The sequence below is a fragment of the Podarcis filfolensis genome (assembly GCF_964270895.1).
Source record: "Podarcis filfolensis genome assembly, chromosome: 7".
Classification (NCBI taxonomy): domain Eukaryota; kingdom Metazoa; phylum Chordata; class Lepidosauria; order Squamata; family Lacertidae; genus Podarcis; species Podarcis filfolensis.
This window is the reverse complement of record NC_139603.1, coordinates 58,994,410-59,009,774: the sequence shown is the minus strand read 5'-3', so window position 1 is coordinate 59,009,774 and position 15,365 is coordinate 58,994,410. Positions and strand designations below refer to the sequence as shown.

General features: G+C 38.7%; 1 protein-coding gene across 1 annotated transcript in view; it reads left to right on the top strand.

Moving 5' to 3' along the window:
* TRPA1 (transient receptor potential cation channel subfamily A member 1) overlaps positions 1–15,365 on the top strand; it is a 32,861-nt gene that overhangs the window by 8,249 nt on the left and 9,247 nt on the right. The window contains exons 4-23 of the mRNA XM_083623238.1: positions 23–130; positions 887–995; positions 1,556–1,701; positions 3,005–3,141; positions 3,596–3,644; positions 5,184–5,283; positions 5,394–5,494; positions 6,769–6,938; positions 7,040–7,204; positions 8,233–8,347; positions 8,652–8,818; positions 9,542–9,635; positions 10,363–10,422; positions 11,138–11,236; positions 11,956–12,026; positions 12,527–12,668; positions 12,864–12,953; positions 13,911–14,080; positions 14,480–14,609; positions 15,088–15,270. Of these exons, the coding sequence (XP_083479364.1) occupies positions 23–130; positions 887–995; positions 1,556–1,701; positions 3,005–3,141; positions 3,596–3,644; positions 5,184–5,283; positions 5,394–5,494; positions 6,769–6,938; positions 7,040–7,204; positions 8,233–8,347; positions 8,652–8,818; positions 9,542–9,635; positions 10,363–10,422; positions 11,138–11,236; positions 11,956–12,026; positions 12,527–12,668; positions 12,864–12,953; positions 13,911–14,080; positions 14,480–14,609; positions 15,088–15,270 (2,406 nt within the window). The remainder of the gene's footprint in view (positions 1–22; positions 131–886; positions 996–1,555; positions 1,702–3,004; positions 3,142–3,595; positions 3,645–5,183; positions 5,284–5,393; positions 5,495–6,768; positions 6,939–7,039; positions 7,205–8,232; positions 8,348–8,651; positions 8,819–9,541; positions 9,636–10,362; positions 10,423–11,137; positions 11,237–11,955; positions 12,027–12,526; positions 12,669–12,863; positions 12,954–13,910; positions 14,081–14,479; positions 14,610–15,087; positions 15,271–15,365) is intronic.

The window sequence follows — 15,365 nt, the reverse complement described above, 5'->3', positions numbered from 1 at the left end:
TAAATTTAATTTTAATGTTTAGATTTTCGTCGAACACAGTGCTACAGATGTGAACCTGGAAGGAGAGAGTGGGAACACACCCATCTTACTTGCATGTTATAAAGATAATACTGAAGCACTGAAACTTCTGGTATGTACAGAAAATTATTTAATTTTTTGTTTGCCTTTCTCTGTGAATCAGTGTGGTTCTCTTGCCTTTTCATATTTCTATATACTGTAGCAAGTTATGTGTATAAGCATTGCACATGTAATCATTAGATGTGGCATCAAGGAGCTGGTCACAGGCATCTACTGTGGAACCTATCAGAAAATTAGAAGCTCTTGTTTTTTGAAAAGAAGGATCAAAAGTTTACCCTAACAAATTTGTGTGATAAAACATTAGGTGAAGGGAACAGCAGGTGGACTTTTACTTCCTTGCTAATCTCTGCTTGTTGTCAGCAAGCTTTCACCTGCAATTTTCATATGAATTCTGAGGTTTTATTAACTTGAAGTCCACCAGACTTTCTTATTCCCAAAAGTAAAGACCTAGAAGGGCAAAAAAAGTGAGAGTCACACTCTTCTAGAATCTGCTGCCATGGCCATCAGCCTATGGACTCTGACTCTCCCTGCCCCTTTATCATTGAAGAGGCCTTTGGGGTAATCTTCCATCTCTTAATGAGAGAGGCACTGATAGGCCCCACGTGTCAGCATCTCCAGTCATTGCTAGTGTCCCAGCTACTGACCCATTGGCCTTAGCCTTTCACAGGTGCCAGTTCTGATCCAAATATAGTTACATGTGTCTATCATCCTTTTGAAGTCAATAAGTAAGTGCTTAATATGTTATAAGTTTTCAATCTGTGAACTGTTTAAGAAATTGTCATCTTAATATCGGATAATTCTCTTGCAGATAAAAAATGGTGCTAAAATATGTAAAGCAAACAGTTTAGGATGTATGCCAGTCCATGCTGCTGCATTTTCTGGTGCAAAAACATGCATGGAGATTATCATAAAGAAGGGTAAATACATTTTACAATATTCCATCAATATTTATTTCATTCAAAGCATAACTCACCAAGCCCTGTTTCTTAAAACTATAGCCTGAATTCAGATCACACATTTCTTACGTCATCGTTGCAATTATCAGTTATATGAAGATATCCTTGTAATATTCCTTTGTAAGGCAAATCAAGCAAGGATTTGATAAGATAGTATTTTATTAAATATTATTTGAACTGATTATTTAAATGTATATTCAATATATTGAGGTAATATTTTGGGGATTAAACTCTGATCTAAATCTCTCTTTGGCCCATAGCCTCACAAAAACTTATGCATCTGTTTTTCTCCTTGTAAGCTTAACAAAATCTAATCAGGTGCATGAATTAGGTTGCTATTTAATTGATTATACTTATTACTTTATAGTCTTAACTAAATACAGTTGCATAAATCTGTCGCAACATCAGAAGATGCTTTGGCAAAATGAATATGCTGCAAAATGGGGAGGAAGTTTTTGTTTCTACCTCTTGTCATAGATGATATCCTGTTATTTGTAACCATCTATTTTTTAATCATTAAGGTGAAGAATTAGGCTATTCCCCTAAAAATCACATCAATTTTACTAATAATGGAAAGTGTAGTCCTCTTCATCTGGCGGTTCAAAGTGGAGACTTGGAAATGATTAAAATGTGCATTGAATATGGAGCCCAAATTGATTTGAAGCAGGTAAGAGCTAACAAAACACATGTTTATTTAAATATACTGTGCAAGAAAGTTAAAGAATGGAAAGGCTCCCTCTGTTCACCAAGTACTTTGAGTATGATGGAAGGAATCCTGCCAGTGCAGAGAGGGGGTGTTTTCTGCAAATTCCTTGCTCTCCCTGCAGTAGCCAGTGCCATACCGCACACTATTGTGGCACTCCAGCCCTCTGGAACAGTATGGAAGGTGGGATTGGGATTCCAGTGGGAGAAGAGAATTGGCAAAAATCGCCCCTGCTATGTGCAGGAACATCCCCTGAGAGGAACTGTGTTCTGGGAGTGCTTTTCCCCAGTAGGAGCACAGTCTAGTTCCACCCAGATTTCTGACTGAAGATGTAGACAACATAGTGCACACAGCAAACTCATTACATTAGCTCATTATGTGGTATGAGGCTAGTTTTTGTTTCCATACTTCAAAATAATAACCTGCAGGGGCATTGCATCTCTTTTTGCTGCCTGAGGAGAAATGGGAGCGTGTTTGCCATGCCACTGTGGGCATGCTCACAAGGGCACAGCCTCTTGGTCCTCTGTCGTCCGAGGCAGCAGCCCACCCCACATCAAGGATGGTCCAGCCCTGATCATTTGTATGTATGTATATATGGCTGTAGGGACGCGGGTGGCACTGTGGGTTAAACCACAGAGCCTAGGGCTTGCCGATCAGAAGGTCAGTGGTTCGAATCCCCGCGACTGGGTGAGCTCCCGTTGCTTGGTCCCTGCTCCTGCCAACCTAGTAGTTTGAAAAGCACCTCAAAGTGCAAGTAGATAAATAGGTACCGCTCCAACAGGAAGGTAAACGGTGTTTCCGTGCACTGCTCTGGTTTGCCAGAAGCGGCTTAGTCATGCTGGCCACATGACCCGGAAGCTGTACGCCAGCTCCCTCGGCTAGTAAAGCAACCCCAGAGTTGGCCACGACTGGACCTAATGGTCAGGGGTACCTTTACCTTTACCTGTATGGCTGTAATAGGAAGTGCTTGTGCTATATATTGGCCTTTGGAAGACCAATGTCCAAAATGATAGTTGGAATTTGACCAAGACCCTTGTTCTAAATTTCAAGTCCCTTTACCTTTACCTGTATGGCTGTAATAGGAAGTGCTTGTGCTATATATTGGCCTTTGGAAGACCAATGTGCAAAATGATAGTTGGAATTTGACCAAGACCCTTGTTCTAAATTTCACTGGGGACTTTTGGACTATTATGGAAAACCTTTAAACATTTGCATAGGAATGGGAATAACTGTAAGGCTTTCTTGTGCTTTGTGTTCCCACTTTTAGAGTGACAAATGCACAGCTCTTCATTTTGCTGCCACCCAAGGAGCTACTGAAATTCTTAAACTTATGATGTCATCTTATGCAGGCGATGAACCTATTGTTGATGCATTAGATGGAAATAAGGAAACATTGCTTCACAGGTGAGGCCTTTGCCTAATTCTACTTTATTTCCGAGTATATTTGAAGAGGTCATATTTAAAGTGGGGGGAACAGGTTGGAATGTGCTCCCTCATCTATCATCTCTACTGATTTGTCCAGTGGGCATATTTAAGATTCTGTACTATTACTGAGAGTTGTGTAGCTTACAGCAATAAACAACTTATGCATTTCAATCAATGAGCATGATCCAAAGCATTTTGTATGCAGGATGTTTTCAGTTTTTGAAGGGAGATCTCCAATAAGGGGATTTCCTTGTTGCCGCCATGAACAAGAACAGGGAAATACCACAACAGGTGCACATGGGAAACCTCTAATAATGGCCAAGTCCGCAACAGACAGCTATTTCAGACTGTCAAAGAAAATCATAATGCTTTATACTTAATACCATTGTGTTTTTATTTTAACAACTTGGTTTGCTTTTCATTATTCCTATAGGGCTGCATTGTTTGATCACTATGACTTGGCAGAATATCTGATATCAATGGTAAATATTTAATTTTAATTGAGTTTATAATGGTAATAAAGGTCTGTGCTAACTTTACTATCAGGTTGCATAGTAACATGCATGAAATACATACTTAAAAAAATTAATTTCCTGTTTAGCAAGTACAAATGGATACGGAGGGTGGGGCAGCTATATGTGTAGCAGTAACTTCGATACTATATAATACATGATTGGAAATTACAGTGTCAGAATCGGTGGGATCCAGTGAAAGCAACTGCCTATAAATTGTTGTTGCTATCATCGTCATCATCACCATCAATACAGTGGTATTGTATGCGTTTTGAATTACAAACAAGACAAACCTGGAAGTGAGTGTCCCAATTTGCAACCTATTTTTTGGATTACAACCCATTTGCGGGGGGGGGGATTATTAAAAATAAATAAATTGGAGGCCCCATTGGCGAAAGCACTCCTTGGGTTACAACCTGTTTTGGTTTACAAACGGACCTCCGGAATGGATTATGTTTGAAAACCAAGGTACCACTGTTTTCTAGTCACCGTTTCAAACCACCTTTGCTTTTGCCTTTCCTTCCAAAAACTGCCTTTGGCGACATGAACTTTGCCGTGTTTTTGTTTCATCCTTGTCAAAATGGATGATATTACTGAAGTTTGAAAGTGTATCCTGATGTAGCGCTGTGTGTATTTCTGTGCATAATGCAAAACAAAGTACAGAGTCAAACAGATACTATACTGTTACTCAGAGATATACAGACCTACAAATATTTAACACCAAACTTAAATCAAATGTAACTAGGGGTAGGGTGTGATGGGATGAAAGGAAAGAGCTAATCATGAAATACAGACACAAACAAAAAGAATAAAAAAGGAAAGGGGTCCAAGGGATTTTAGAAAAGGCTGGTCCAGATTAGAATAAGAAGGTCATATAAGCAAAACACAACCACGTTCACAGATCTGTTAATTTTGCTGGTCCTGGAAGAGTCAATCTGCAAAAGAGTATTGGACAACAAGTTCTGATTTTACTTGAATATCCATTCCCAAAGCATTTTTGATTGGACAGCCCTAGTAAATCCCTTCTTTGGTTGGAAGTTGCAGCTGTCAGTCATGAGATAGAGACAGACCTGAATAACAGCTGTTTTTTGTAAATCCAGAGATGGAGAATCAGCTGTTGCTTATGTTTCTCTTTCCTAGCAGACCTTTGTGCAATCTGATACCTGCATATACCTAAAAAATTCTCATCTGAATGTCTGCTACCTCCACCCACATTCTGCCTGAAGGCTCTGATCAGATGCATACTTAGGGTGTTACAACCAGCCAAGTTTTTTATTTCCCCCCCTCCCTCACTTGTTTACTATCTAGCTTGAATAAGAGTTCTGGAAGACCTGAATGTTTGTGTGCTATTTTGTGCTGTTTTAGTTAAGTATTGGCTTAATATGCATTTTAGAAGCCCACTTGATTTAAGAGGAAAATAGGCTACAGCTTTTCAAAGCAAAAACGCATCTATAGTAGGCTTCCAATTTAATTACCTACAACCATTCATACAGTGAATTTTAATTGCAGGGAGCAAAAATTGATAGTGTTGACGTTGAAGGCCGAACTCCACTGCTACTTGCTACTTATTGTGCATCATGGAAAATTGTGAATTTATTACTATCAAAAGGTACAAGATAAGAAAAAAAATGCATTATGAACAATGTTATTAAATGAGAACATGCCTATTAGAGGTCATCAGCTTTGAAATCTCTGCTAATTTTCTTTATGTTTATTTAGGAGCAAATGTAGAATTAAAAGATCATCTTGGTCGTAATTTTTTGCATCTAACAGTACTACATCCTGGAGGATTAAAACATCTGAATGAACAGTTTTTGAAGGTACAAGAAGCATCTGCTTATGTATGTTAGATTCATGCACTAATTCATAGTGTTGGAGAAATATTATTCTCATTTTCTTCGGAATATGCTTATAAAAATTGTTTACATTTGCATTTTGCTCATAGTATACAACATAGCTGTTTAAATATTTCATTCTATGAAATATTGCATGCATCTGGTGCCACAAAACATTGTACAAATGCATTCATATTTTAGAAAGAGAAAGAAATACAGATGATTAGAAGTAAAATAGAACTTTTTCTTTTTTCTTTAATTGACACATTTATAATTGCATACCTTTCACCGACACCTCAGCTGGGGCATTAAAATATTCAGCATACATATACTAGGAAACATATTTAAGTTCAAAGTGGAAGTGTACTTTGTGGCTACATTCACACAGCAATTTATGCCATTTTCCTGATGGTTATTTCTGCATTTTATCTGAGCTTTTATAAAATGTAAAAGCCACTTCCAGAAATATAGTGGAATGTAGCACAAGTTTAGCACTCATTTTCATCTTATTTGCAAAGAGATTTTTTTTGGAACACAGAAATATGTGCTAAACTTGTGCTGTATTCTGTTGTATTTTCAGAAGAAGATTTTACATTTTATAAAAGCTCAAATATAATGCGGAAATTAATAGTTAATGTTGGAAAATGGAATAAACTTCCATGTGAATGCAGCCCTTGTCTACAGTAGCAAAGAATATAAGGATACCTTATGGAAAGCTATTGTGTTTATGGAGTATCAACTGCCTTAACTACTTATTGACCCAATTCATTGCCTTCTAAGATGTACACTGTCAGGGCTGTCTTAAGCATATGCGGCGCCGGGGTGCAAAGATCCGCCCGGTGCCCCCCCCCGGTTGCCCAGTCCCTGGCACGCAGGAAGGCGGAGCCGGCCAGCCACCTCAGCATCTAATCCCATTCACTTGATTCTTTGAGGAGCCATATACTATCTGAACAGAATCTTGGATTGAGTCTCTTTCAACTGAGAAAGACTTTTTTGGCTCATAGATTTTCTGCCATGCTGTTTCTTTAATAAAGGTTCCCAGATATCACCCCAAAGCATAACATTCTCTCATTAAAATAATAATAATTGCAATTTGAGAGAAGCAAGTATTTCTTTTTTAATTCTGATTCTGTTGCCTGATTTGTCTTATCATGTTTCTTTAGCAAAAATTCAGTAAGGACTTAAATACAAAATGGGTTTTGCAAAAAGACAGATTCCATAAGGTGCTGTTAATGTGCTGTACTCTTTGTATGTAACAGATGAAGCATATTAAAGATCTCATAATGGATGAAGATAACGAAGGGTGCACTCCTCTACATTATGCATGCAGGCAGGGGGTTCCCCTTTCAGTGAACAGCCTCCTCGAACTGAACGTTTCCATCTGTTCTAAAAGCCGAGATAAGAAATCTCCTTTGCATTTTGCAGCTAGGTAAGCCTATGTCCTCCCTAATTGGCTGTTTCACATTTCTGATGTCATCATGAGTATATGCAACAAATTTTTTTGGGGGGGGGATTGGTGTTTTTTTATAGCTATGGGCGTATCAACACCTGTCAACGACTCCTCCGTGATATGGTAGATACCAGGCTCTTGAACGAAGGAGATAAGAAAGGGATGACTCCCCTGCACTTGGCTGCTCAGAATGGTCATGAGAAGGTAGTGCAGTTTCTCTTGAAGAAAGGTGCCCTCTTTCTCTGGTAAGTTTTTTGTTTTCTCTCCCCCCTCCCTTCAAGTTAACAATAGAAATGTAAAGCAACTTGCATATATTAGATATGCATAGCCTTAGAATAATCTGAGTTATCAAGAAAAGAACCCTGTTCAAGAAAAGTGACATATTTTGTGTTTAATTCATTGACAAAGATGCAAAGATAATTGTGTGACCAATAACTGAGCAGTGTCTCTGGGTAGCTAATGGAGGCATGCATAGGAATATAGGAAACTGTTCTCTATACCATTGATTCCCCTAATCCGTTGATTCACTTAACTCAGTGTTGTTTACACTGATTCACGGCGGCTCTCCAGGGATTTTGACAGGGGTCATGCAACAGAGATGAGATGAAATTTCACATATTTCATGATTAGTCGAACCAACAGGGTAAAGAACAGCTTCTATCCGTGGGCTGTTAGGCTGCTGAATGAAAAGATAACAACAGGGCAACTGACTTATGGGTTTGGTGTGTGTGTGTGTCAGTAAACAAGGGGAATTAAGACTAAGAGAGCTGAGTGGGGGCTGTTTGTGTAATCTCACTGTATACAAGTTGTACAAGTGACAAAAGAGTATTTCAGTTTAAATTTCCAGCAGCTGTTAAATCTAACTTGGCATCAGTCCATAAAGCCGGTGTTGTCTGTTCTGGTGACCTTTTTGGTGGTGTGATAGAGTGACCTGAATTTGTCACCTATGTCCTCACATAAATGGCCAGGTCTGTCAGAGTGCCACCTTGATTGATCAGGGCTGTATTCATGTTATTAATGTACCAGTTATTCTTCAATGTGAAATACACTATACAAAATATTAATATTGCAGTGGGAAATCACAGTGCCATGTATTTTTACACAAACCACTTATATATCTGTAGTTAAGATTTTGCTTTTTCCAGATCCATGTAACAGCCTGAATATAGACCAAAATAAAAATAAAAATGTGGTCAGGGAATTATAGTAAAGCACAGTATGTAATAATATGACAATACCTTTTTCTGTTTTATTTCAATCTGTTTTTCGAAAGTGATTATAAAGGCTGGACAGCTTTGCACCATGCTGCATTTGGAGGGTATACTCGCACAATGCAGATAATTTTGAATACTAATGTGAAGTGCACAGATAAAGTGGATGAAGAAGGGGTAAGTCTTACGCAATCTTTAGCAATATATAATAAAAGTATTATGGAGTAGCCCCATTGTACTACTTGGCATATAAGTCTGCAGAAGGGCAGCCATATTCCAGTTCCCCAAATCTTGGCTGACTAACCTGCACAATATGCACATTATTTACTAATTAGGCAAAACATGTGGTGGGTTGGGAAAAGGTTAAGCAACCCTCACCCTGTGGGACGGGGGCATCGTAAATGGGAAATAAATATGTGACTGTTTCAGTTAGTTCATATTCTAATGACATTCTATTTGACATGTTATCCTTGTGGAAAAGAACACGGCCCTCCATCTTGCTGCCAGAGAAGGCCATGCCAAAGCCGTTAGACTGCTTCTTGATGACAGTGCCAAAGTACTCTTGAACAAAAACGAGGCTTCTTTTGTTCACGAAGCCATACACAATGGGCGGAAAGATGTCGTAAACACTGTCATCTTACATAAAAGGTAAGAAGCACCTGATACCCAGCAATATATAATATCTAGCATAGAGATCTATTATTTTTCGCACTGTGTGTCTACCATACCATTTTAACAGTTTGATTTCTGTACCATTCACATTTGCTTTCCCCCATGAATTTGTACTGTTCTTTCTCTTAAACGTTATCCTTGGGAAAAGTAGCTGGTTAGAGAGGAATTTTGAATATCTTTCTCCACACTTCTCTCTGTGAGACAGGACGGGGAACATTTTTTTTGTCTGTGAGGCCAGACAAAAGGAGGAGGGAGCTCCTCCTTTAATAACTTATCTGTTCCTATAGCAAATTCTAGGGGACGCGGATGGCACTGTGGTCTAAACCACAGAGCCTAGGGCTTGCCGATCAGAAGGTTGGCGGTTTGAATCCCTGCAACTGGGTGAGCTCCCATTGTTCACCCAGTGATTTCCCTGCTTTTGCCTGTTTAATTGCCTCTGCCACCTCCTGAGATGTTATTGATGTATTCAGATCTATTAATTTCTCCTCTTTGATTTTTGGTAGGTTACTCTCTTTCAAATACTTACCTATTTCTATAATTCCCCCCCCCTTTCCTTTCCTGTATAAATCCGTGAAATATTTAACAAATGCTTTCCTAATTTCCTTCAAATTATCTATAACATTTTCATTTAATTTGATTTGATTTATAATATTCTATGACAAATAATATTCTAAGCCCACTCAACTTGGTTTTTTTCAGATGGGAAGAGACTGTTGTAGCGTTTTCTCACCATTCAAGTACAAATAAATGTCCTCTAATAGAGATGGTTGAATATCTTCCTGAATGTTTGAAAGTAAGATTGTATACTGAACAATTTAACTTGGGATTAAAAAAACATAGGTTTGGGTCACGTGTAAAAGAATCTGTTTTATACCTTGTCTTAGAGCCTTGTGTGAGTAGAGTAAAACTAAACCTTTGACCATCTGTAACATATCAGTGGGAATCAGAATGTCTGTAGTGATGAACTGAAATAATAATTAAATCCAAAATGCATGCAATGTGGGTAGCAGTCAATGAATGAATAAAACCAGCATGAGAAGGTAATAAAAAGTCACAACAATACATGAAAACCACAGTATATTGCACATTTCTCAGCTGAATGTAATAAATGCATATCAATTAATAATGAAGAGTCTGCATAAGCCGGCAAACCTCCCAATTGTGCTAAGTGCTGTGCCTGAAAAGGGAGGTTTTGGAATAGTTTACTACATGATTCTTTTTCATAGAGCCTGAAACTTTAGCTTGGATGTGCATTTGAATTTGGGGATTTTGAACTGGAAATATTAATTGCACTTTTATTTTTTGTGAGCTATTTCAGTTCTTGTCCATATTGTAGCATCTGAGTGACTCATTGTGTCATTTGGAATTGCTGTCCTACACTTTTGAAGAAAAAAATTATTTTTATCCGAGCTTGGAAAATCTGCTTTATGGATGCATAACACTTTTATTATTAAATATGTTCAAGTGTTGTCACAAAGCACTGAAATGCTTCTTTTTCTTCTCCTCTTGGTCTCTATAAGTTAGTTTTAGACAATTGCATCACTGAATCATCAGACGACAAGGCATCCAAAGACTTCTGTGTAAGTTAAAAGCACCATTTAAAAAAAATGGAGACATTTTAGAGTTGCTAAAGCATTTGATGCATTGAGAGACAAGTCATGATTCCTGGCTTTGTATTGTAATACAGGATTATCATCTTACGAATCTAGCTGTGTATTGTCTTGGCTTGTATTCTCTAATGCTCCTGGTCGTCCTCATAGAGGCAGAGGGGTCTTCCAACAGAACTGTTAAAGCAGGGCCTTTTGAGAATAAGGTATAATTTTAATTTGTTGCATTGCACAGCGGATGTACATCTTTCGCTATGGCAGTAATGCTGGGAGCAACTGCAAGCTCTTGAAAACAGAGTAGCTACTTTGTGTTGGGATGCTGGACAGCGCCCCTTGCAACTAAAATAAGATTAAAGAAAATAGATGCCTCACCGCTTACAATATTTCTTTTTTTATTTCTTTTTCCATTTCAGGATTCATACTTCCTGAAAGTACAAAAGTGTGTATGTGTTTAGTTTTTATCATGAGTTTATTTGTGTCTAGTAATGCATTGTTTTCATATGCTAAACAAAGATATAACCACATTGGCTCATATGAACTCAAATTTGAGTGTATATTTTAGAGAATATTCAAATTTTGGTAGACAGTGCTTACACCTTTTCATGGCTTGCTTCAAAGGCATATAGGAATATACCGTTCTTTGTTGTTGAAAGTTAAGCTGAGATGATCTTGCTTCATACTTGTATAGGTTGAATATAACTTCAGATATCTTCAGTGCCCACTGAAGCTTACCAAGAAATTAAAAGAAGATGATGATATTGTGTATGAGCCACTTATCACTCTTAATGTAAGCTATGCTAATGTGATTTCAAACCTACTACTTTATTTTGTTTTGTTTCCTCTATATTATATTTATTTCAATACATTTATAAACAATTTTTTCCAATTTCTTAAGTGGCCGAGTTGTTGCCAGTCACCCAACCAACACCCACTTTTTATGACTCCCTCCAGCCTACTGCAGCCCTCTGTGTTATATCCCAGACAATTCAAGAGGGTCCTCCAACCCTCAGGAGTGGCTTTTGGGGGGACATGGAGGACTTCAATGGGTGCATTAGCAAAAATTGGGTGTTCCACTTAGCACACGTGGAAGCGCCTTCTTCTAGAGCAAAGCCACTCTTGGTTCTATCTCAATTTGTTTGAAGCAACATTTTCTTAATTAATAACATATCATTTAAGACATTCGGTTTGATATTTATCCTGACTGTCTGCGTCAGGATAAACATGATTTGAATGATGTTTTAATTGACTCTTGGGAGAATGTGAGGCTTCCATCAGTATTTTCTCTTCCTGGAGTATAAACTGGTAATTTTCAACTCTTAAATATTTTTCACATTTTTAAAATAAAGATACCACACTGTGATGTTTAAAGATGTGTGTGTGTTAGTGTACACACATATATGTTTTCCCTGAACCTATGAAGCGGTTAAGAGATACCTTTCAGTTACAATATTAGCTTGAAAATATTTAATTGCATAAATGGACAATCTATATCTCCCCCCACCCCAGGCCATGGTCCGTCATAATCGTGTTGAACTGCTCAGCCATCCTGTCTGTACAGAATATTTACTCATGAAATGGTAGGTATTTGTATTACTAGTTTTCCACTAATTTTGTTCTTATTAAGGTTCATTGGCAGGGAGAAATCTCCACTGAGATTTCCAGTGCACGGACATAGGATTTATAGGAGCTGTATAACAGTATATCAAGCTTCTTGCAAACATCATGTACATGAATTGTATTTATGCATATTCCATTAATTTAAGGGAAAATGAAAGCTGCTTTCAAGCTGGCAGAGATGTCTAATCCTTGCTGTTGAGTTTTACCAGGGCGGGGGAAGGGGGGCGGAATCCTATTTATGCTTTCCCCCAGTGGCATAGAAAATATTGACCTTTGATAATACTACTAAAATACGCATGGTGACCATTTTAGGCGCGTCCAACTGATGCGCAATCACTGATGCATGGGTCCATTTGGATTATACACACTCCAAAAATGTGCGGGGGGTGGGGGGCAGGGAAAGGAACTCCTGTGCGAAATGGTCACCGTCTATAATACTGAATTAAATTTTGCTTTACAGGATGGCCTATGGGTTTCGAGCACATCTCATGAATCTAGCTGTGTATTGTCTTGGCTTAATGCCTCTAACGCTCCTGATCATCCACATAGAACCAGAGGGGTCTTCCAACAGAACTGTTAAAGCAGGGCCTTTTGAGAATAAGGTATGATTTTAATTTGTTGCATTGGGACTGTGGCTGTATCTTTCGCCATGGCAGTAATGCTGGTAGTGACTGCAAACTTTTGAAAACAGAGTAGCTACTCTGTGTGGGGGTGGTGGACAGCGCCCCTTGCGACTAAAATAATATTAAAGAAAACAGATGTCTCACCATTTACAATATTTCTTTTTTCCATTTCAGAGATCATACTTCACAAAAGTGTGCATGTGTTTAGTTTTTATCATGAGCTTATTTGGGATCTGCAAAGAAATAATACAACTCTTCCAACAGGTATGTATATATGGGATCCTCCTATTAGAGGGTCCTGGTTGCGCGCAGGCCCTGGGACTTCACCCATAGGGGTTAATTGGTGGGGGAAGTAGCTAAAGCCCTGGCCATAGCCCCTGGATCACGCCAGGCTGTTTTAGCCAATCCCCAGAGGGTGGCGTGATCCCAGGGGCTTTAAAAGGCGGCAGCGTGACACAGCTAGGGGCACTTGCATCGTGCAACCAAACACCTGCCCTCCCTTCCTAGAATTTGGTAGTTTCGTCTGGCCTTGCTTTGGTTTGGGTCGCCTGTTTTGGAACAGGGGCTGGGTAGGAATTTTTTTCGTTTGGCAAATTGGCTCTAGCCACTTGGTTTTTGCCTACCCCTTAGCAATCGTCACAACTTGTAAGGTGGCGGTTAGGCATTGGCTTAGTTGGATTGTGGGGAGGGGAGGTGTGGCCATCACCTGCCCCTCCAGGAACTGGGTATTCTGTTAAAGGAAGCTGGGGGTCCTGGATCTTGTCCAAAGCCTGCTTGAGGAGCTAGGTCCATGCCAGGACCACAGGAACCCCGGGGTGAGCTTTGGTTGGTCCTCATCGACGTTGCTCCCTTGTTTGGTTTAGCCCATTGGACTGCCACCCAGAGAGGTGGAGTCAGTTATAGTCAGGAGTCAATGTCTAAGCCAATACCGCTCACGTGATTGTAATTCAATAAAGTTGTGGCCAAAATTTGCCCCAAAACTTAAAACTAAAATATGAGTCGGAGTGAAGTTATTTTTGGGGGTGGGTCTTGGGGGCTTCGAGGCGCAAATATATACACACGTGGCCTTCTTTTCACATTTCTTGAAGTGTTTTTTAATGTGCAGTTAAAACAAAGTTCTGCCTTTTATCCTCCTTCACGACACAGAGAGAACATGAGGTGTCATCTGTTTTAATTCATTTTTGACAGTGTTAACACCTATTTCTGTCTTTTATACTCTAGAAACTTAAGTATCTCTTGGATTATTCGAATCTCCTTGACTGGACAATTTATACTACAAACATCATTTTTGTATCATCTTTATTTATTCAACTTCCAGTTCGTTTGCAGTGGGAGTGTGGTGCAATTGCTATATTCTTGTCTTGGATGAATTTCTTGCTATATCTGCAAAGGTAAACTACAGTGCTCACAATGTATATGGCTAAAGTTGACTGGGAACCAGGGATGAGGGAGCTACCTCATCTCACATGGTATCAGTCAGCAAGGCCAATGAGTCAAGATGTTGGGAACTGAAGTCTGACATCAGCTGGAGGGTCACAGGGGCCCTTAACCCTGATGGAGAGGTAGAGTCACCTAGGTTAAAAAATGCTATTGCTACTGAAAGACTCAACCACTATGGAAACCGTATATGGAAGCCTAGATCTTAATTACTAGATTAGGCCAATTATAAGTGACAGGTTGTCAGCTTCCTTCACAGAAGCATAATATGTTGATGCTATACATATAGCTGGGGTTTTAAATATATAAGAAGATTGTTAATTATGGTTTTCCCCCCATATATATCTTCCTAGATTTGAGAATTATGGAATATATGTTGTGATGTTTTGGGAAATTTTGAGGACGTTGATCCGGATCATCATAGTCTTCTTCTTCTTGATGTTAGCCTTTGGGCTCAGCTTCCATGTTCTTCTCGGTTCACAGGTTAGAAATGTCACCATTGTGTAATACTTTGTTTATTAGAAATAGAAATTACATTTATTTACAAAAAAAATTTTTTAGCAACAATGCATAAACAATGCATTATGAAAACTCTTCTGTGTGTTTTGCACTTGACAGTCATAAATTCTGGGACTAATGGCCAGCAGGTTGATGCCTTTATTATTTCAGGCACTTGAACAACAACAATTTATACCCATCCAGGGTTGCCACTCTGGGGCAGCTCCCAAATAAATACTAAAAACACAATGAAACATAATAAATGAGATGTACTGCTGGAAGGAACTTGTATTCCAAACACTGGAAATGATTTTTTGCACTCTTCTGTTAAAAGTGATTGTTGTTTAGTTGCTTTATGGATTTCCTCTCTTTGAAAAAAAAAGTTTGATCTTAAAGCTATTTCACATGATGCCATATGTATTTTATTTCTCTCTTTTCTCATTTTTAAAAAATTTCTTTGTAGGAAACATATGGCACTCCATATCTTTCTGTAATGCAGACATTTGCCATGATGCTAGGAGATATAAATTATCGTGAAGCTTTCCTTGAACCAATGCTTTCCGATCATCTGCCATATCCGTTCCTGAGTTTTGCAATGCTTGTTATCTTCTCTCTCCTTATTCCAATCCTTCTTATGAACTTGTTGGTAAGAATTAAATGTGTTAAATATGGAAGCTGGTATTATAGCCAAACTGCTTGCATATCTGTCTGTCTGTCTATGTCTCTAACTTGTATGTGAGA